This window comes from Temnothorax nylanderi, unplaced genomic scaffold (assembly GCF_030848795.1).
Source record: "Temnothorax nylanderi isolate EJ_2023f unplaced genomic scaffold, tnyl_v1.0 TNYL_tig0069_pilon, whole genome shotgun sequence".
Classification (NCBI taxonomy): domain Eukaryota; kingdom Metazoa; phylum Arthropoda; class Insecta; order Hymenoptera; family Formicidae; genus Temnothorax; species Temnothorax nylanderi.
Genome location: NW_027249131.1, coordinates 25,474 through 49,622, shown reverse-complemented (window position 1 = coordinate 49,622; position 24,149 = coordinate 25,474). Strand labels below are relative to the sequence as shown.

General features: G+C 37.2%; 1 protein-coding gene across 3 annotated transcripts in view; it reads right to left on the bottom strand.

The window, feature by feature from the left end:
- The window catches only part of Nachralpha4 (nicotinic acetylcholine receptor alpha4), a 169,067-nt gene extending 145,136 nt beyond the window's left edge, over positions 1-23,931 (bottom strand). For 2 of the 3 annotated variants that reach the window (XM_071708510.1, XM_071708512.1), the window contains exons 1-2: positions 23,790-23,931; positions 17,634-17,915 (exon numbers count right to left, since the gene is read on the bottom strand). In XM_071708510.1, the coding sequence (XP_071564611.1) occupies positions 17,634-17,840 (207 nt within the window). In that variant the 5' untranslated portion in view covers positions 17,841-17,915; positions 23,790-23,931. The other variant, XM_071708511.1, reaches the window with a different exon arrangement.
- Between the last annotated feature and the right edge of the window lie 218 nt (positions 23,932-24,149).

The following is a 24,149-nucleotide window of genomic DNA, read 5'->3' as shown; positions in this document are numbered from 1 at the left end:
AAAGCATAATACATTAAATTAACTTTAAACTGCTTGCGTGAGGTTCAACAAATAATATATTGTGTGGTTTTTATTCTCTTTTGACATTATTCTTCGTTTCGTATTAATAATCGTATAACATTTTAACATTTTACTTTCTGACTGACTGATATATGTATGTTCAAATTACCAATGCAATGTTAAATACGGTACATATCGTAAAAATTTGTTGTATAATTGTATACTATTCCTCCTCTTATATAACATTATTTTAACAAAATATTTTAACAGGATATTATGAAAATTTTAATACAAAAATATCAAAGTCATAGTAGTATCTATTTTAAACAATCAAAATTGTCATATCCAATAATAATCCATTGAATTAATTTAAAAAGCAAAAAATAGATTATGTAGCATAAATTTACTTTCTAAAGTACGAATATTAAGTATTTAGGGCTAACAAAAAAATGAATATTATGTGGTCTTGATACTTTTATTTTCGGCGTATCATTTGTACGCCGAGATTCAACAGCGTGAGTTGTTTTGTATATTATCGCTAATTGAGAGAGAGAGAGAGAGAGAGAGAGAGAGAGAGAGAGAGAGAGAGAGAGAGAGAGAGAGAGAGAGAGAGACGCGCGATCATAATAAATACTAAGAGACTCCTAGATTATTTCCTTATCTCTAATTACCATCCATGATTTATTAACTACTGTGATTAACGATTCTCATAAGTAGATCAAAACAACAAATATTTATCGAGTTTTTTCTGCGACTTTTTTAATATAAAACAATCGAAGAAAAGTGAATTATAAATTATCGTTTTAATGTGCCATATTTACGAAAGACGTTTATTTTTTTAACGACGTTTGCATTCAAATTTTTCATGATATTTTTCGTTGCGCTTTGCATTTCCCAATTTAATTCGCTTATTAATTTTGGATTAAGAGCACGAAATAATATACGAATCGCCAAATCGAGTTTACGAAATAGTGAGGATTTGATAACAGCTCATTTATCATAATTCTTTCGAAGAGCAAGGAAAATAATATGTAGTGTTTATTTTATAGTATATCAAACCATTTCGTAGGAATGTCAACTCGGCTGATATGCGGTCTACTTGTTTGTTTATGCGGCATTAGCGTACCTACAGCATGCCGCTATACAAAATCGCCGCGCTATTCGTACACCAATGCTCGAGCAGTGTAATAGCACCGCGAACCACTACGCGGTATCATTTTCTCTCTCGAAACATAATATTAAACTGTTATTATATTTTACGATGACTATAATAAGCGACCATTTGCACATGAAATCAACGATTCGTAAGCATATGTAAGCGACTCTTTATCGAAATAAATATTTCACGCAATGCCATGTATATACGAAGCATCGAATAAGAGATTCAAGTAATGAGAAATCATTATATGTATACATATGTATTTAATGGATAGCTTATTTTAATTTTAACTTCTAATTTAACTTGGAAATGTCATGCAAAGTGTCACGCGATATGTATTTTGATAGATAGTTCATATTACGTGATTGTTAACGCGGTAATTATCTGTATTTCAAATGTTGCAATGATAATTCACGTGATTCATGTGATTCGTGTGATTCATGTGATCAACCTGAGAAGAGGAGGACGAGACCAACAATATCGCTGTTATGCATCGATTGGTGAGTCACAAAAAGACATTTATTTTATTTCGATAACGAAATGTAAAAATTGTATTATATACATATACATATACATATACATATATGTGTGTCTATGTGTGTGTGATATATGCATTTAAACGTATTTTTACATATCATGTTAGCAATAATATAAATATTGTAAATCAATGATAAAATATACCGTTTATTGTATCATATATTCATTTATTATATTCATTGGTGCACGTAAATACCAAATAACTAACATTGAAAGTGTTGTAATTTTGAAATCCGCATTGAAAGCCGTATTGTAAAACTTCTACTTACGATAATTATTTCATTAGCAGTACTTTTGGATTCGATATTTAGCGTAACATTAGAATTATTCGTCGATTTAAATATAATTCACTTACAAATTAATATTTATTACTTATAAATTAGAGGTAAAACAAAGTAAAAAAAGCATTAGATCGGAGTAATGACGAATTCCCATATATCAATCACTTGTTTAAAATTAAATAGTTAAATAAAATATATTTGGCATTGATTTTATAATTAAATATTCTGCAACTTCGTCGAATTGATCGATACTACTTATTTTTTTAAGTATACCAATAATTATATGATTTTTCGCTGTACTCGCCCTACGGGTACGTATGACTTTGACGAGATAGGAAGGTTCAGTACTCCGAGGGTGTAAAAACCCAAAGACGAGGAAGCTATATACTCATTGCATATAAAATCAATGGCAATGACTCTTATGTGATTTGCATGTCAGTTTTCACCGACAATCGCCACCGAATATACAAGCAAACCTCGGACGGTTTGTCGTATCACGTTTTCGGGAGTGCCGTGTAAAATGTCGCGCTAAGACTTATTTGCTCTCGATCGTGACTACCGCATTTTCTTAGTTTTCGGGCGTACAAAATGTCGTATACGATTCTAATTAGCATATAACCGCGTTTTTCTCACATTCTTGGATGATATCGCTACTTCTCGTGTCAGATGGACAAACGCGTTCGTCCTAGCGGGGAATCATAATAACTCTCATTGTGGAGAGTTATTTTTCATCAGTTCTCACAAGATCCATCTACGATGTCTAATTTGGTGTCCCGTTGAGATCTCGGAATTTCTTTTACAAGGCTGGAATTAAACACGGGTTTTTTTACGGTTCTCGGAATCTGTGATTTTTCACCGAATTAACGATGACTAATATTTGTATTCTAAAGTCGATTTTAATTGAATAATATATAAATTACGTAAAAGGTATTAATTGAAAAGTATATTCTGAAAGATTTTCTTCTTTCTTTTTTTTTACATGTTCTTGCATTAAGTGTAATGTAAGTGTATAAGTGTATAAGTGTAACGCACTTATCTTGAATTTATTTTAAAAGATATAGAAAAGACACGTGCACAACTTCTCTATAATTTTTTCCGTATGTATAATACGAAAATCGATAATTTTTGTATAACAATAAAAATTTGCTATTAGTAGATTAGCAGTAACTGTGTAAAATTCTCTGTCCGCGTAAGGTGAAATGTGTCACTCGCGACGATCCGAAGAAGCGAGAAAATATTTTTGTCCGCTTTGAAATGGCTACGATTCGGGTCAAACCGCGGAGTCGGCCGGATATCGGAAAACAACGCGAACGCGAAAGAGATGAAGCGAGGAAGAGGGAACGATGGATGTGCTCGGAAAAGATTACGATACCGAAAGACGTTTGTTCAGGGGGAAATGGATATCGAGACCTCCCCGATGCGTGCACCGTGGAAATTTCTATTGATTCTCAGTTAGGTTGGATTCCCAGCGCAGTTTCCGCACCCATACCTCACCCTCACCCCTTAACCCTACCCATCTCATTCTCCGACCGCCCTTCTCCTTCTCCCCCCCCTCCCTCCTTTCGCGGCTTGAAGTCCTTTCTCCTTCTGTTAGCCGATATCTCGGTCGAAATGGTTTCTTGCATAGGTACCCTTATCGAGCGCATCCTACTCCCGATCTTCTCTTTCTTCTCCCTTTACTTTTCTCTATCTCCACACCGTGCCTCTTTTCTATCTTCCGGCGACGCTCGACTCGATAAGAGAGGATCGAGGATCGCTTCAAAACTTGCACAATGAATATCAAATAAACGAATCCATTTATTTCGGTAAATTTTAATTTCCTATTACGTTTGCCAGCGGAATCGCATCTCGCATTTTAGTTACAGTCGCGTACTCGTATGGGAGTTTATTAACTGACATGATTGTTACATATATTTGTTTTGCGCGATTATTATGACAACGAATTACCCTCATATCGCGTGCCAGCAGCTGGAAAGATTATCGACCATGAACCTTTTGTCCAATATTACGAATTACGAAGATAAAATTATATCCTCTGGAATTAGTTTTGAATAAAAAAGATCTTTATTTGGATGAAAAATTCAAATAAAAATTAATGTAAAAATTAAAACGAGTAAATTAAAGTTACGCAAGTAATACACATAAATGGAAGAACTTTAATACGTTTCGGAAAGCCACGGACGCGTATGGAAATGCATCGTACTGAGTTGAGTACTTGAATGTCGACGGAGAAATACGTAGTTTCGAGTCGTAAAGTCGTAACGTCGGTCGTTCCATTATTAGCGAGCCATCGGTGTAAGTTCGTTCGTCCAAGCGGTCTCCTAAAGTGCGCGGTGATAACATACTCGGAAGGGAACTCCGAAAGGGCCCTCAATCGTAAATATCGAGATATGACGAGACAAACGTTCGACGGAGTGCGTCAATATCGGCTAGCTCTGGAGGCACTTTGGAACAAGGCACGTTCGAGCCCGATCTGCAAATTCCACCTCAACCACCGCCGCGGCCGCATCTCGCCATAACGTAACGCGTTTCGCTTCCGGGTGTTATCTCTCGCCGCTCGATGCACCGCGCGAATGCCTCCGGCCGTGTATGCACTTCGCTCTTTGATGGGAAAGCCGTTCCGCCAATCCGTCGTATTTCGCGCGCGTCGTTTTATTTGCCGCACGCGCTTACATCCGCGGCCGCGGAAATGTTTCGCCGCACGCGAAAAACTGAGATTGAAAGATATCAAACATCCGTCGATATTTCTGCTGCGGCGTAGTACAAACTCGAAAATTAAATTCCAAAATTGATCGAGAGAGCCGGGGAAATCCACCGTTTCGGACTGTCGAAGCGTTACCCTGTCATTTCTGGTATCCTTGGTATCCTCGGTATCCCCGGTATCCTTGAAAGAATCCTCCAATTCTCTCGCTTTGCCGGCGTCTCCTCGACTCTTTTCGGTTCTACTTTACGTTCTCGATAACGCGTCAGTGTTGTCGAGGGACTTGTCATGAGTGACGGCAATGCACCGATATACCTGTTTTAAATTGAATTTCGAAAAGCGGCTCGAATATCGAGGACACGGACTCGTTTTTGTTTGTACTCTCCGTGCGAAATGTCTTGAGACTTTGTCTAGCTCAAGAAACTGTTGAAAATACATCGCCCATCCCAAAGGGTTACTTATCTTACCGCAGCGACAAGATGAGTAAGCTTTCGATCGTATTTTCAATTTAAACACTTATCTTTGTAAACGTCACTCATTTTACATGTATAAATATCGAATTCGCAAAATGTTTTACAGTAAAGTAATGATATATACTGTATATCTGTGGCATTTAAATTAATTTCGTTTCCCCCCGAAAGCAGTTACAAAGCAATGCTTTAGCTGCTAACATGAAAGGAAGCATTCACGGATTACCTTCTCGTTTATTTGTCGAAGGCTCATAGCAGAATATAGATAATATAATATGATGTACATATCCTCGAGCAACATAATACTGCCGTGCAAATATAAACGGTGGCAGAAGGATTGGTACAAGTTAATTAACAGAACGTTGTTAATGTTTTGCATACAGACGTATGTGGTAGAATGTTTTTTCCGAAATAAACAAGGTGAAATTCATTACATAAATTATACAAGAACGGTGCTTGACAATATAATGTATGATATATAGATAAAATGGCAAATAAATCGAGTATAAATGAGATAATATGTAAATTAAATAATAAAACATGACAGATAGTAATATTATGTGTCAAATTGTTTTAATAATTTGTGTGCTTAAAATAGAGAGATTGCTTCCGTTTGTACAATGTATGGCATAAACATACAAATGTGGTGGAAATTACATCACAACTGAACGGTAAACTGGATAAAAATAATGTGAAAACAAAGTTTGTTATTTTTTGTGAAGAAAAGTCGATTGTTTTCCATCAAAATATTAGTAATTATTATGATCCTTCGTATTTAATTTCCCTCTTCAGTAAATATTTATGAAGAAAAAGCCACAAGGAAAATATCGTAAAACAACGTGCCAAAATTGAAGTGCATTAATCTAACAAACAAACTGTATATCTTAAATCGATTAATTAGTGAATAAAATTACTTTTTATCCGAGATCCAAACACGCTCGTAATAAAACAGGAAACAAACTTTTATAGAGTCATTGTTTCGTTCTTACCCAGACTTTTTACATAACTTTATTTACTATCGCGACCCTAATCAGGTTTACTTTTCTTTCTACCTGAGCGTGGATTCTTTTTTAGCGAGAAAATGACGTCCCCTTCTTTTCTCATCACGCCTCAGTCATAAGATTCTTCCTATCTGGCACCCTTAGAACGTTAGAGCAACCTGATGGTACACCCGGCTACTTCTATGGAGCGTACGAAACATTTCAAGGGCAATTTCCCGATGAGTTCTGCTCATTTCTCTTTTTTACTCCCTCAAGACACGTAGAGCGCCTTCGGGAAAACTGCATAGTGGAATTTTCAGAGTAACGTATGTATCCGACTGCTCTCATAAATTCTACTAGTAACCGATTTTATATCGTCATATATCTTTGCCGCAACTTAAATATGCGAATATTATTAACGCTTATCTCGCGATATTAGTCAATAAAATCATATTTTTTATTTTTATTTCCACGATATTAAATAATATTTTTGCACTTATACAAAATACAGCGCAAAAGTAGCAGTATGGTCTAGTGGTAAGGTGCTTTTACATAAAGCACGGTTCAATCATCTTAAAAAGAAATAAGGGTAAAAGGAAAAAAAACATTGTTAGAACGCAACATATTTCTTTACTTCTCATTAACCAACGATCTACAGCCATGGCACATGTAGCTGTAGGTCGTTGGTTAATGAGAAGTAAAGAAATATGTTGTGTTCTAACAATGTTTTTTTTCTGAAATGTAGCTATAGATTGTCAGGTAGTGAGAAGTAAATTACTAATGTGATTGTAGATCGGTAGGTAGTGGGCAGTAAAGAATTATGCCATGCTCTAACAAATGCTTTTTTTAAATATACACCATTTTAAATGAATATTCGTATTTACATTGGCATTTAAACATGGCACATAATATATCAATCATTTATAGTTATGATATGGATCTCTCTGCGCAATGTCAAAGTTAGGAATTACTTGATTTGTCTTTTTAATCATATGAGAAAGCGAGTAAAAAACATACAATTCATGAGTAATTATTTGTTTCGCTTATATCCTGGCATGGTAGCAAATGGAGGATGCACTTAGCAGTTGCCAGCTATGTGTAGCTATGTGACGGTTTAACATCTTCCGAAAGACGGAACCCAGTTTCTTCGCACGAGAGTCCTCCCGTTAATTTCTCCGTGCGGAAAGGTGCAGTTTAGAATATTGAAATTCCTGTGATCAAGTGGACTCGAACCCGGTTCTTCGTAGTTACGAGTCTGGCGCTTTACCACTAGACCACACTGCCATCTTCACACATATCCAAAAAGTGAATATATTAATATTATTTTTATATACGCTAACGAGATTTAGGTTTCGCAAATTAATTACATATAAGACGAACGTTTCTCGCCAGTGAATCCGCAGGAGAAAATGCCTGAATTTTGGTTACTTAATTCTCACGTAATTAGAAAGCGAAGTAATCAACTTCACCGTCAGATCTCTTCTATACCGGGTAGGTATTAATACCATTAGACAGCGTTACAATATAATATGGTCCAAACAGACGAGCTGCTACGGGGTGCGCCACATTAATTACAAGCCCAACATTATTCATGTAATCAGAAACTTACTTCTGGAGCGAGATTAACTTAATTACGAATAACAATGCGGCCTCCAACTTTAATAATTTATTTAATTAATAAAAACTATGTTCCGTGTTTTGTAATTAAAATATTTTAAATACGCACGACGTGAGTCTGATGAGTCTGGACATTCCCATTTTTAATTCGCTTAATTTTTACAACGTGAAAAATGTGTGCTAATTTAAAAGAGTCATAATTTTTTAGCTCTTAATGTCTGCCGTAACGCATAACATGTAACGTGTGTGTGTCTGAAACTTTTATCAAACATTTTACCCTCCTCGTCCAACGGACTTGCATTAAGTGCAGTTGATTTAGCACTTCGCGGTGAAATTCGGATCTCAACTTTGGGAAACGCCAAACAACTGCTATGCAGCAAACATAGTAAACGTGGCTGCTCGTATAAAGCACAAACCGACCGACGTCGGTTGAGCTTCGGTTGCATTGCAATTTGTTTACTGATGCTTTTGCTACAATTTAGTTAGAAGCTTTTATTTGCAATAACAAATAACAATAAAGTTTCGGCACAACGTGAAATTTATCTCGAAAACTGATCATCTTCGAATTGAATAATTCAATTCATATAAATTGAATAATGTATGTAATATTATGTACATGCTTTTATAGTACAAATTAGTAAAAGTCGAGTCAATTATCGTTTATGAATTAAACGATATATATATATAATAAATTTCAAATATTATTTTAATCATCAATATATTTCAATATTTATTATAAAGTTACATGAAAATTTATCCCTGATATTTAAAGATTAATAATTGTTTTGGCAAATAACTTGCGCTAATATATTTATATTAATTTTGTTAAAGTAAATAATTTCTATTTGCAACAGAATTTTAATCTTTAATAAACAAGACATTAATAGGATCTTGCGAAATGTATCGATAATCGACGGAGACAGCAATTTTGTCGCATCTTCGATAAACTGTAATATAATATAATATTGTTAGTAGACAACGTTGATATTGCCGCAATTTCAAACTGAAAGCCGCTACGTCGATCGCATAATCGACAGCTTCCGTTTTCGTATTAAATCGCGAGTCGCTTAAGACTCAGCGAGTTTGAGAAAGTTGTTCGTCGGGTGACGAACTTATCGGTCCCAGCTTAAAAAAACCCGCGTTTCTGAAATGCTTTGTTCGCAAAATAATTCCAAAGACGCGTGTTTCAAATTGATAAATAAATTTTGTGTTTTTAAAATACTTAAATAAATTTTACATATTTTTTAATCAGTTTGGAGTTTACTTTCCTTTAGAAAATAAATAAATATTGAAAATATTTTTTCTAAATAGTTAAATTATAGTTCAATAACAATTAGAAATAAAAGCTTTTTCATAATTTAAGTTCTGTGGGTATCAAAATCTTACTCTGTTTAATTTCGAGCAGATTTGCTGTATAACAAACTTTTGATTTAAAACTTAATTTGAATATGCTAAAGAAAAGTTCAGTTTCAAATTGATCTACGATGTTTCAAATATTTCAATACTTCTGAAAAAGAGAAGGAAAGAAAAGGAGCATTCTGCGTAATATTTCGCCGATAATTTAAAAATAATTTGGTTCAACTTGATTGCATTACATTATCTCACTTTTTTCTTTTATATATCGTAAAGTTATATTAAGACGTTTATATTCGTTCGTTAATTCTGTTCACGGTTTACCTCTATCCACTAGATGGATCTGAGGATTCTCGTAAATAGTCATGGAACACAGGTGCAAGTGTACACGGTTCATTTATCGTGCGGTTAATGACGGCCGTCGGGAATTTCAGTGCGCTGCGCGCTGGCGGGAATCCCGGTGGATTTATCCTTTAATGATTCGCGTCTAAATTAATTGAGAACCGTCGAGGCGTCTGGTCGCATACCGATGGATGGCTCTTATGTTCGCGGTTTACGAGAATGAGCTCGGGGTTTCGACTTTCGTATCAATCCTCCGTGTAACGCGAGAAGGATCCCTACGCGAACGCGATCGAATGTATTTTCGATTCGATACTATTCGCTATTCCTGCGGGAACACGAAGCGCTGGGAGACGCCGCGTATTTCCCGACGAAGGGCTGATTTCGAAATCGACTTTGACCATCTGAAATTACGAGTAATACGATATCAGTTTATGAGCATCAGATCTTTATTTAAAAAAAGAAAACGAAAAAAAGTCTCGCCGCTCGAGACTTATTGGGATTTGCTTTCCAAAACGCGAAGATTGATACAAAATCGATTTTCTGATATTTATATCGTCGAAACACCCAGGAAGGTATAAAAAGAGAATTACGGAATAAGAAAAGCATAGCCGATACGCTCAAATATAACGATATTTTACTTTATTACCACGTCAATATACACAAAGCAAAATAGTAAAAAATAAAAACTGAAATAATTGGTAGTTGATAATAGAACATACTTAGTTATAAAATTAATCGATAAATAAAATAATTAAAAGCTGTCATCGTAATAATGCAACAAGCCAGGAAGGAGGATCGATGATAGAAATTCGAATTGGGAAGATATGTATGTTCGCCGCCCTTCCGAAGGAAACGGTGAACCAGGGAGCTTACAGGACTTTCTCGTGACAAATCGTCGGCGTTCCGGAAATGCACGGTCGCATTTGCGATACTCGCGAGGGCACGTACCGGTGGAGAACTTTTGCCATAAACATTGCTCATTCGAGCGACGTATACTGAAAGCCCTACTTGTTTATATTTCCCCGGGCATTCCACCGTCTTCCTCTACATAACCGTCCCTTTTGCTCGCGTCTTGTCACTTTTTCGTATCTTCCTCTCTTTAATCAGCATTGGCTTTAATATGATTGAAGCTTCTTTTTAGTGCCGTAGTAATATAAAGATGTCCCAGAGACTTTTTACTCTTGACTACGGATTCTCTACCGGATTTCTTCCTTGACGAAAATTCGATTGGGTCTGCCATCGTTTTTTCAGAATTTCTTAAATCGAGTCTTTGCAAAGGCGGAGTGCGCTTGACATTAGTCGAAAAATAAAATTTCGTTACTACTAAATTTAATTTCGTTACAACTATATATATTTAATTCGTCGAGGGATAATCAATACGACGCTTCGTTTCTTCGAACAAAAATAGATATTTAAAATTGGACCGCGAAAAAATTGAGACAACGCTAGACGTTCGTAAATATATCGCTTCTTTATTGACGCGGTCGTAGCAGACGCGAGTCTGTATCGCCGCCGCATTTGCAACTTCAACTCAAAGTTTCGGGATCGTGCCAAATATCAAAGCGAATGCATCAGGCACGATATAACGAGGCCTTCGGCGCGTCGTTATGAATACCAAAGCACCGGACGCGACTGGCAAACGCCACGTTGATACGGAAGAGTTCGAGCGTTAGATCGCGATAAATTGCGACATACGCCCTTCGTAATGCAGATAAGAGAGCCTTGCGACCAAGTAAATTAGTTATCGTGTGTCATCTCTCCGATTTAACGGACGCAAATTTTTCGAAACGGTTGTTCGTAACGCGAAAATTACTGCGGCCCGTTGCACAAACGTTTCATCAAAGTTCTTACTCATGAACGCAGAATTAATGCGTGTAAACGCTATCGAGTCGACAACATTTACATTCGCGCAACCGAACGAAAATTTAATTAAGATAACACGCGACGGCAGGCGGGAAACTTTAGAAATTTGCGGGATGTACATAACGCAACGTAATTTTGACAGGGTGACGATATCGTTTTAGTAATCAATGCGACCAGCCCGATGAACGCGTCACGCTCGAATCAACGCACCGTCATTCCAACAATATCCGCTTAGCCTCAATAACGACAGAGATACTACGTGCTTTCTGCAATTGTAATCCTGATTACATATATTAACCGCGAAAACAGAATTTAATTTCGAATCGCGTAAAATGCGACACGAATATATACATATATAAATTTTCTTGCTTTCGCGCACAATGCAACCGGATGACTGCAGCGGACAACAAGCGCGGCTTGATTTACGTGATGACATTAAAACGATATACATTCATATACTCGTATGTGCGCAGGAGGTAGGTACTCCCGTATGCAAATTTCTCGCGTACATATCGGCAGGTAGCGGGTAATTTATAAATTTATGCGCGACACATAAATCGAATGGCCGAGGTAACGACGACGGCGACGATGAAATTATCTCGTTTATGTCGCGTATCATCCGATCGTGTGTACGCCGGCGGACAATGGCCGTCTTTTTTTTTTCTAACACACGCCGCTGAACATTGTGCCTGGTGGCTCCCTTTTGATAACATTTTGATAACATTAATGCACGCGAGCGCACGGGAGATATGGGCGACCTTTATGTTGTGCCGCGTCAATCAATCCTCGTCGGCGTGAAATCATTACTCTTCACGCCACGACTAATTAATTTTAACCCCGGCTCTCGATCGAGCTATTTTGCGAAGAATGCGCGATTGTACGCGAGAATAATTATTGCGCGCCGTTCGCGCGACACGAAATCGCTCGGCGCTTTAATCCCGCCGCCGCGCGCCGCGTTTCAATTCTTTCCCCGCGAGGAAAAATCTAAAAGTCGATAATCTCCATTCGCTGGCGAGGCGCCGGCGATTTAACGTTGAAATTTCCGGAACAATCATCATCACTTCGGGACTCAAAGTGGATGGATCGCCTTGCCCCGTGGAGGCCTTCGTAATACGCTTTAATGAACTCTAATGGAATCCAATCGGCAATCCTCGAGAACTTGGAGCCGCCCCGTGCCGTGCCAACACGTTCGCGTTCGTGTCGGTAATACCTTCGCCATATATCGCAGTGGTGCAGCGCAAAGTGCACTGCTTATGATAGATCGTCTCGACAATATGGAGGCAGAACATCATATACGCGTGATATCTAAGACGGGATCGTAAATAGTAAAACGTATATAGATGGTAGCACGCGTAAGCACACGTGTTATACATATGTATATATATATATATATATATATATATATATATATATATATATATATATATATGCGTTATCGTATCCGCACTTATTTGCCAGTACACGAAATCCAAAGATTTCTGTGCCACCTCTTCCAATTAGCGCTCTTTGCGGTCTTATGTTGTTTTTCCTGCTATACTATATAAGGTACTCCGAAAATTTACTAAGATATTTAATTAGATGAGATTTCATGGCTTATAACGTTTAAGATTTACTTTAAATAATGTATTGGTACTTAGTGAAATATGGATTTTACATTATTCACTAATTTTTAAAAGTCTTTTAATTCATCGATTGCGTTCTGCGGGGAATTTTGTCTTTAATACTGACCAAAATTAATTAGAGATAAATTAATTATTATTAAAGACAAAAGTCATCCATTATTCTTTTATTTCCTGTAATTTAATTAGAAAGTTAATTAACGATATAATTACCAAGGGGAGCATATATATTCTCAAAATAATAATTTCAATTAAATTTTTATATAAATAGAAGTAATAAAAATAAATCATGCATTAATGCATTTTAGCTTAAGTGTTTAAGTGTGTCGAAGAGTAATCGTTAATTATCGAACATTCGCATGCACATATTCACAAAACGAGGATATTCCATAATAAATTATGAAAAGTTATTTTCCTCAATTCTTTACTAGTTATTAATTTTAAAAATAAGTCAGTCTAAAATAATGTAATCTAATTTTTAAACAACTTTTCTTTGCTTTTACTAATAATTTCTTTAAAGTTAGAACTTTTACGATTCTAATCTTTTATTAGCACAAGGAAAAATAAATAACGAGATATCTTTAAGAGAAAGAGAGAGTTTTGTAAGAATGCGATGCATCTTCCTCGCTCGCCACTTCATTTGATACAAATGGAAGAATTCTTCCCCGCGAGAAGATGCGGCTGACGTCGAATGAAACTTTCACGAGGTTCTATAAAAGCACAAGGAATTCTCGAGACGTCGGCCAGGAATGCTCATGGATCTGGCAGCGCTGATGGATATGCCTCTTAAGCCCGATAAAATCGGATGCAATGACGTCCACGCTTATTTCGCCGTTCTTTCTAGCTTCCACCCATTTCTCCGTCTTTATTCGTTAACTTTTAGCAGCCTTCCTCCGCGCGCGATTTCGCAAGCCCCACGACTCTCGCAACCCCCGGCACCGGAGAAAATTGGCGGAGCGCCTTGCAGGCGCTCGTAAAGCTCAGGCTATCCTGAGAAAATGAGAACTCGCGTGATCGCGCTTTGATCACGCAAGAAACCGCGGTGCTGATCGAACGCGGCGTGAAAGCATCCATCAGTGACTCGTGAGATATGGCAAAGTATCGATTCGATGCCGTGCACGAGATTGTACCCGCAACGATGGCCGCCGTTATGTTGAGGCTAAACTACCTTTTCGGTAAGGTCGACAAACTGAATCTTAAGATGATATTTTTTTTATCATTTAATATACATGATGGCTGCAATGTTCTTTTCTTGGATTAATCGTTAATGACTTCTGAAATCAAATGAAATTATTTCTTAACATTTGACGTAGTGTGGCTATACTAGAACAGCAAGTCACAATAAAGTCAAAACAACTGCAAAATGACGATTTTTGGTCATTTTACCATCATTTTACCATCATTTCGACGTCATTTTGATTTTATTGTGACTTTCTGTTCTACCTGGGTAAGACTTCGTATTAACTTCAATCTCAACAACTTGTATTTCATTTTTGCTTCCTCTTTCGTGAGGAACGAAGGTAAAGAAAGAAATATTTCTTGACTATAATTGCATTCTATTTTGGAAAAGTCAGAAGTCTATAATGGATTTCGGATATTGCAATTTGTAGTTGTATTGCAATTTGTTTATAATACGCGGGACGTTATAACTTAAAGCCGGTTAGATTTTAGTGCGGCGCATGCAAAATTCCTTTAACATAATGTATGCTTCGTATAACATGTGCTTCGTATAAAGTTTTACCTCGAAAGAAGCCGCGCTCGCAGTTTTCGCGCGCAGTCGACAGTAGCATGGAAGCCCCCACATTTTACAATGTTAGCGGTCGCATAAATTGCCATATAATTATGCGCTGCGCGTGGATCCTCTGGTTTGGGAAATATAATTACGGGCAGAATGAGTCACGTGGAAATTCCTCTGACACACGCGCATAATTACCGGGTCTATAAGTCCGGCCGAGAAGGACTTCACAGTAGATTTACCGAGTTCCGGCATTAAGTCAAACGGCTTCCCGTACATCCTATTGTAAAAGCAAAATGCGAGAATATCCCTTTCCGCGAATTACATTTGCGTATGACTGAAATTGCGCTTCCGGAAGGGAGCAAGGAGTCACGAGGAGTCACGCAAATCGACTGTGGAAGTTTGACTAATTTGAGAATTATTATACCAGGAATAAATTCCTGATGAGTTTTCTCTCCGAACGAGTTCTTATCTTATGTTCTAAAGCAAATTGTTCCTACTATAATGTTGATTGAACGTTAAGCAAGTCTTATTGTTAGCCAAATTATAGTTACTTTTTAAAAAAATATGCAGTATCTGTGGAAGTATATTCTGTATTATGTAAGTATTGTGTTAATAACGTTTAGAATATTAATATTAATAATATTATTAATTCTCCAGTGGGCGCGTGAAAATTTGGAACTTAAAAGGACGCATGGGATACAATTTACTACTAATATTAATTATTGTTAATATTAATATATATACATCCAGTGAAGGAGTGGGATGTATTTTGCACTCTGCATGGTTCATATTATATAAATATTAAACCAATTAATATTTTTTGTTTTCTGTTTAATATTATTCATTGTTGTAGGTACATATCTTAATTTAAAGCATATTAAGAGGTTAAAACTTTAATTTTAATGTTTTTTTGATAATAATTGGTTCTGTATTGAAATGAGTTTAGAACGCTCATGTTTGACGAGCTGTTGTGAGGTGTAAAATACACGCTTACTGGAGAGTTAATATTACGTCGAATATATTACTGGCGGTTCTGTGTATCCGCAAATTTTTCGCCGGGTGGTTTACGAAAAATTTTTAGCTCCTCTATGAAATGTTTTATTGCCCGTTTTATTGCTTGTTTTTGTACGTTGCGATAAGCTCTCGTGATATTACATGTTACATATATCGAATTTCTACGTCCGGATGACCGAAATATGAAGAAAGGACTATTGATACTTCGCGCACATTGATCCTCAGAGTTTCAATTTTTTTCTTTTTTTCTAAAATTCCACAAATTTTAATTTAATTTTTTAATTTTTAAAATATATTTGTTTTTATTTGCTTAGTATTACTTTAATGTATTAAAAAAGGTAGACTTAAGAAGTCTGTTTGCTCTTTCATGTAATATAATTTTCCATTGGAAAGACACATAACTAATAGATCATAAATGCACTTGACAAAACGATCTATCGAGTATCAATATTAAATCGGCGACTAATTTCAACAGATTTCAAAGAGAGAGGCGCAACTTAATAGCTTAGCTAATTAGTTTATGCACGTGTTATTAACCGTAAGTGCTTTGTTGCCAAACAGATGTAGGAGTTAATCGTATAGATATGAACTTCTGGCAGAGTTACTGAACAAGAAGATATTCCCTGATTCTCATTATACGTTTGCCGTCGTGTATCGCCCTAATGATAAGCAAGTGTAACACTATATGCTACTTGTTGATTGATTTTACATAATTTCTTATGATATAGCTTAAGCGATTAAGTATTATATTAGATATTATTACTTGTACAAAATTTTAAATGTCACAAATATTTCCGTAAAATTAATTAAGTGATACCTTTAAATATTATCTATTTTGAATATTATTTTTCTCGCGATTATTGGATACAATTATTGATCTTATTAAAATATTATATATTATAATACAATTTAATTATATTATTAGTTAATTGTATTATCAATAATAGTGTAGTCTATAATTAATAGGATCTTAAATGATGCTTTTAAGAGCCTTTATCCATACTCCATAATTTCGCGAGGCACAATCGTAACTAAAATTTTGTCAAAGTTCAACTAAGTAATTATTCCAATTACTCAAGTTTCGTGCCATTTTCATTTGCGACAATTTGGATTTCTATAGTAGTTTCTACGGGAGCATCTTAACCTGAATCGCAAATTAGCCATTCTAAAATGTCCGTAGACTTTATAAGCTATTGATTTTATAATAGCTGTAACACGCACTTTAATACTTGCACAAGTTTAACCGTCGTCCTTGGAGACTATGCAATATCAGCAAAGTTTGAAGACACTTTATACAGATACTTTGGATATAGATAATCATTACCGCTTGGTAGAAGTAGAAGAAATTATACATAACGTTCTTTATGCTTTTACGATCAAACCAAAGGAGAATTGGTGGCTAAACATGGCAAGGATTAAATAAATAAAATAAAGTTCTTATAAAAAAATTAAAATTATATTATAAAGTATCTTTATAACAAATTTTATTTTACAATTTACGCTTATCTTTTTTACTCTTTAAACAATTTCTGTATTGTGAAAATTTTTATATTCTCATCTTTTATAACGAATTATCGATTTTTTAATTATTGTTTATATTGTATTCTTAAAAGATAATTAATTGCCGCTAATATAGGTTCGCTGAAAATCTTTAAAATACTACTTTAAATATATTTTGATTGATGACAAATATACTTGTCAATTATTGTACCAATAATTGTTTATGATCATAGAAATGATCAGAAAATGGCCAATAAATAATAATCGTCGACTATTGTATTGTGGCAGACTCTTTAATCATACGTGTCAATAGCGTAATAAAATTGTCGAGCATGCTCGTGATAGCTATTGAATTATAGCCCAGTAATTATGTCAGCAATGGAACTTTATTGAATTTTTATTGCAGAATATTTTTCAATTTTTCAACAATTTTTAACTTTCAAAGAAACGCTCACTTACCACATCGATGAGCTGCGAGAGCTTAAGCTTGATGCATACGCGCAGCACGTCCGAGGTGTTCACCACGGGGCGCACGAGTTTGTTGTAGTTGGACAGCAGATCGTCGTAGAGGCGTTTCGCGTCCGGATTCCCGGCAACGGCTCCGTGAACGACCAGCGCCGAGAGGAACCATACGCGCAGCGTTTCCCCGATTATGGGGGGCATCATGGTCCCCCGATTCCTCCACCGTGAACGACACGTCCGGCCCCTTAGTACCCTCTTTCGACCGCGCGAATCACGTATCTATGTGAGAAGATGTAAGTCAGCCGCTGTTTTTTTCTCTCGACATTCGCGCGACACGAGCACCGCTTGGGAACGTCTTAATCACATGCTAATTTTATTATTTATCGTTAGAATAAATTACAGTGCGATATAATTGACACACAATTCTATCATTGATTTTTACTCTCGGAAATTAATCAGCATTCTTAATAAAATTCTTGAAATTCGTATCTTTCGCAGCTCGTTAATTAATTCTCGGATTAAACTTCTTTACAATTAGTTCCAAGTGTATCTTATTACTCAGGAAAATTTTCAAATTTAATTAAAGAGTTGTGAGAAAAAATGGGGCTTCTTGTCGAATTTTAAGAAAGAAATTCACAAAATAGCCCCAAATTGTTTAATGCGCCGCAAGAGAATGCATAAATCCTGATATACCATGTTATACTAACACACAAGCGAAACTTCAAGTTAAGCCGCTGTGTAGTTACACCTTGCCAGGTGCATACTATATACTTCGTTATGGACGTTACGTGCAATTCCCGGTGTACAGTATACCATAGACTGCGAACGGTACAACTTGGTCCGCGGGCGGATTTATGGGTACAAGTAACGAGTTCAACCCTCTCTCTTCTTCCCTCGCTTTCCCCATCCCCGAGAGTCGCGCAAAAAAATTTCGTTGCTTTGAATATGAAAATAATGTCGTTCAGTGTAAAATGTACATTTTCGTCTGAAATTTAATTTTTAAAACTGTTATTCTTTTGGTTCTTGCCTTTTGTTCTCTCGCTAAAGCTACAAAATGTTCGTGGCCGCGAAAGGTTTACCCGCTTTGCGATGAATATTACAAACTTGCAGAGTAATACGAAATGCGATGGTAATCTCAATCCCCGACGTAACTACGGCGATACGAGCAGTAAACCGGAAGTACGACGGCGAAACGATCCTGTGATCCCGAACCGCGATGCGTAACGACGTTAAAGTGTTCGGATGGAATCGGGCCGATTAACGGTGAATCGACACTTGGCATAGTGCGGGCGTTGATTTTCGACGCGCATTAGGGCGTTAATTCGGCGGCTGCAAATCGCGCGCCGTCATTGATCGAGAATTGATCGCACACTTCGGAAATTGTGAGGCACTTTACGCGGGCATTTCGTCCGTTTCGACCGGAGTATTAACGGAGTCCAAACGAATAGAACGGTCAACCGCGTTATTACGCGACGATTTCATCGCGAATGCCATGATTAAGCGAGTTAACTGACCAATTTTAAACTCGGATGAAACGGATTTATCCTCTTTTCTTTATTACGTAAACAAGGATGTTATTATGACAGAATTGCGACGATTACAGTAAATTCATGCTCGATGCTCGCTTTTAACGCTTTTAACATTTTATCATCAAGAAAATGATGTGATAAAGAATTATCTGAAGGAAGTTTGATTTGCAACAAATAGAGAGATAATTTTATGTTCTGTAAATTTTACGAGTTTAACCTTTAAATGCGCAATTTTTCGTAGCACATTCTGAGTACTTTTAAAATAAATAATTAGCTTCTGGACCTTCCCATCCAGAAGGGTCAGAGAAGGTCCTTTCGGTGTGCAAAGCCGAGAGTTTTTGAATTTCATAAAGGAGAGTATTGAAAAGTCACTTTGCATATATATGCAAAGCTGCGTATTTAAGTGAAACTTATACAATTTACTAATGGTTAGACTACAACGTTATAAACGTGTAACGTAAGTAAATAGCTTGTTCAATACGTAATAGTTTTCATTTTATTTTACATTTTACAACAAAATGATATCTTAACATAATTATTTTGTAATTACTACGGATGATGTCCGTGGGAATGTTTGTGATTATTAATTAATTATTATGACAAAACTAGAGAGAGAGAGAGACATCTGGTCTATTTTCTACTCTCCACATCTCTACATACTCTCAAGACTTTTGTATCCTGAGATAAGAAAGAGCACGAGTTTATATGCGCATTTACCTAATACCATTATGCAACAAAGTTACTAAGCGAGATAATAGAACCGCCAGTGAAACAATATTTTAAAAGCTTCCGTACTTTCCGCGAAATTTTTTATTTACAGAGGAGACAACCGGCGCCGAGATGTCACTTCTATGTAACTAGTATAACAGATGCTTAACCCAAATACAGTTCGCTTAAACTTTCTGGTCCACTTTCAAAGAAAATATTTAAAAATCTAAGTAACCTCAATTTAGACACTTATATATGATAGATAGCCTCATTCTCTCCCTTTCTCTCTTGTATAGAAAAAATTTTTTAATTTGCAAGTAATAACAGTGGGCTTGTTATTAACGCAATATTATTAACGCGGTCATATTTGAGCCAAGCATTAAATTACCTATCATTGCTGCAAATCGGACTTTTTATGTGAAACAAGCATGATCGGATTATATCGAATTGTTATTCTGAAATTCTTGCCGCTATTGATTGAATCGATTATAAGCAGTTCCTTCCCCGTTAGGTGAGCGACTTCGAGACCGTAACTCATGTCCATGTCGACGCAGTCGTTGTGGCCGATACGCGGGTATTAACGACGAGAATTTACGTGAGTACATACGCCCAGCGAGAGAGAGAGAGAGAGAGAGAGAGGGAGAGAGAGAGAGAGAGAGAGAGAGGGAGAGAGAGAGAGAGAGAGAGAGAGAGAGAGAGAGAGAGAGAGAGAGAGAGAGAGAGAGAGAGAGAGAGAGAGAGAGAGAGAGAGAGAGAGAGAGAGAGAGAGAGAGAGAGAGAGAGAGAGAGAGAGAGAGAGAGAGAGAGAGAGAGAGAGAGAGAGAGAGAGAGAGAGAAGGGAGGATCGATCAACGCTCTGGTCCCGCCTTGTCTGCCACCGCGCGAATGTCTAATTGCTGTTGCACCGCTAACTGGGTCAACGGTATATTATTTCGGATTAGCGAGCTGAGGAGAGCCGACCTCACGATGTTGTCATCAGCTGGGAATTCGCCTAAGACAAAACTGGAATACACTGAGGGCCCCTATTCGATATTAAAACCGCCATCTGACAGCATTGAATCCGAGAACATTGAGTCTGTCTTGATCTTTGTAGTAATACTTACTTTTTTAGTTTTTCAATTCCTAAATTTTCCGTTTCTAAGTTATATCTTGATTGAAATAATTTTAAAACGTGCCCTCTCTAGTATGTGCTAACTGTAGAAAACAAGCAATGAGTTAAAATAATCGGATAATATGTTTTATATAGAGATTAAGTATTTTTAAGTGACACCTGTCTAAGTTATCATTACATAAGAAAATATTTTACTAACTTAATAAAATATTTTCACGATTAGAACAGAGTTATTGATCGATTCCACAGTGCGTATAATTCGCAGCATTGAGCAATTCGATATCGTACAATCCAAATGGATTTTAAACAGCTCCACGATTCAGCACAGTTTGCTCGCTTTCATTGCATACCTCTCTCGCGTTTCCTCTTTATTTTTCTATGGACAAAGTAAATTACTTTATAGCACCCTTTGTAATCGCTCGAGCGCCTCCGAGTAAGGATCGCTTCTAGTGCGCGAATTCGATGGAAATCGAGACAATGAACTCGGTTGGCACTCGATACCGACTGTAAGATTAACGATCGGAACAGGCAGAGTAGTTTTTCCCGTGCCTATTTGCATTTATAGTGCGAGGCAATCTTCGAGATCGAAATTAAAATAACATCAAGAGATCGATCGTTTAGTGCCTTTACGCATATAATTTTAGCACGTGTGATATAAACATTTGTTCCATTAAAAATTTCAGCTAAAGCACATTATATTTTGTTTAATATCAAATAATTATGATACGACGTCGTCGGTCGCGGCGATATCCTACATATATTTCGCACGCGCGCGATATGTTGCGGATTAAAAAGTTATCATGTGAAAATGGCACGTTGTTTTCAATGACGTCTATCTCCGAAACTATTTCAGCTTCGACAGGGAGGGTGAAGCGCGGTCCGTGGGAAATAAAATTGAAAACATTTGATCGGCTATATCGAGCCAACGATCGCAAAACCACGTGAAGTTTCTATTCTTGACAATCCATTAGCTCCCGACTGAAAAGGATTCCACGGTATCGCACACCGTAGCATTCGATTCGGACGCATAATTGAAAAGACCCAGAATGTACTTTGCTGACGATGAAAGTTTAAGCGAAAATCTGTCGATCGGGTCAAAATCCGTCAAAGCTCATGGGACTTTTTACAATCTACTACTTCAATTATTACACATGCAATACGTTTTTTGAAGTATCCGCGCGCAAATGTTTTATTTTTTAGGAAAAAATCTGTCGCAAAAAGATTACATTAATGCAAATTTTTAAATCTCATAATTATATGTAGTTGAAGAATCAATTGTTAATTTCCCCCTCCCTTTCTCTTTCTTTTTTTCTTTGTCTTATAAAAAATGATCGTTCAGAAAATTATTATTTTACGGGTATTATCAAGTAATATTATAACGAATAAAAATGAAATAGTAAAAAAAACGCGTAGGATAAATGATGGATTAAATTGTATATCTTCGATACGAGATGATAGAATACAATCAGAAGAATTTCAGGGGGATATTGAAGTTCTTGGTGAATGATATTCAGGATTAGAGCGTTTATTAAACTTCGATAAAAATCGTGGCGCAATTCCAATTCGAATACCGAAAGTTCCGCATGCGGACACAATGGAGAGGATTCCTCACGGCGGAGGATATTGAATCCGTCGTGCAGAAGGTGGAGCGTGGGGGGGGGAGGGGAGGGGAAGCGAGAAATAATAAAAAGAACGCCACGCGATATCGCGTGTCCGAGAGCAGCGAAATGTTTCGATAATCGTCGAATCTCAATGAAATAATTTCACGACGGTTTCAACACCGCCGCCACCGCGGATATCGCGCGAATCGCGAATTCCTCGCATCTTTCCGCTACTGCGCTCCGCCGCTCATGCTGTCTGCGATTAAAGTTTATGAGAATTTAGATTAGCGTAGCAGCTGTCGAGAGAGCGCGAACCAGTCCCGCAACTTCGCTCTAATTACTCGCGATTATATCTTACGCATGTTTGAATCCGCGCGATAAGTCTCGGAGAATTATTCATGCAAATACGAAAATTATCCCTATTAATTTTCTTATCTCTTTTTTTTCTCAATTAAGATTTATTACATAACGTAAATTTAATTTTATTTCTTGAAAAATATTAATCATACAGTTCGCCCACATTCTGCGACTTTATGTTAATATTAATTTAATTTTTTGCTGAAAATTGGTGTTAATTCGAAATCAGCATCCCAAAAAATATATTTTGCAATTACAGCTATAAACAATTATGCATTTATATGCTGTGGAAAATAAGACTCATTTACAAAATACATTATACAACTTTTGCAGAAAATTATATGTTACAAGAATCAAAATATGCAAAACTATTTGAAAACTTTTACTTTTCACTATTATAGTTTACGTAAATTTACATGTATTTGATATTTAGTAAATTTGCCTAAATTTTACTGTAAAATCCTCTTCATCGATATATTTGCACGCATGCATATTTTCATAGTAAACGCGTTTTCCAATCCCTGAAGATTTCTATTTTGAATAATTTCCATAATTTCCGCGTACTCTAATAGAACAACATAATTTGCATTCAAAATCTCTCAAAATTTGTGCTCCGTCTATTTTCCACTGCTTAAGCGCGTAGTAAACGCAGAGAATTTCGCGACATCCCCCCTAAGAAATATGCATCACGCCTACCGGGAACCACGTAGCGTCGGGGCGCCCGGCAAACCCGATGATTTCGGTCGGAGACGGGGAATCCCGGGTGCCGTCGTTCCCAAGCGGTGCCCGCCGTGGGCGACGACAACGATGACGAAGGGGATGAACGGGGGGGGGTGGTGACACTGACCTAACTTCGCGCGCACTCCAAGCCACGCCGGTCTCTCGCAGCAGCTCTCGGGACCGCTGCACACTCGCACGCACTGCACCCACGACTGAAGGTAGTCGTCGTCGCGAGCCCGTGGTCGAGGGGGTGCGCCGAGATCTCGATCGCTTGGAGGCGCCACCGGGTGCGCACCACCGGGCGCAGTGCGAGCCCGCGGGAGAGACGGGCGTCTGGGAGGGTGATCCCCGCCGACGCGGACGCCGACGGTGGGGTGGATTCGCGATGGAGGAATCTGGACCGAACTTGCGCGTACGTTTATGCACGAGGAGACCAGCGCGACACAGTAACCGCGAAGACATCAGCTGGAAAAAGCGCTCCGCCTAT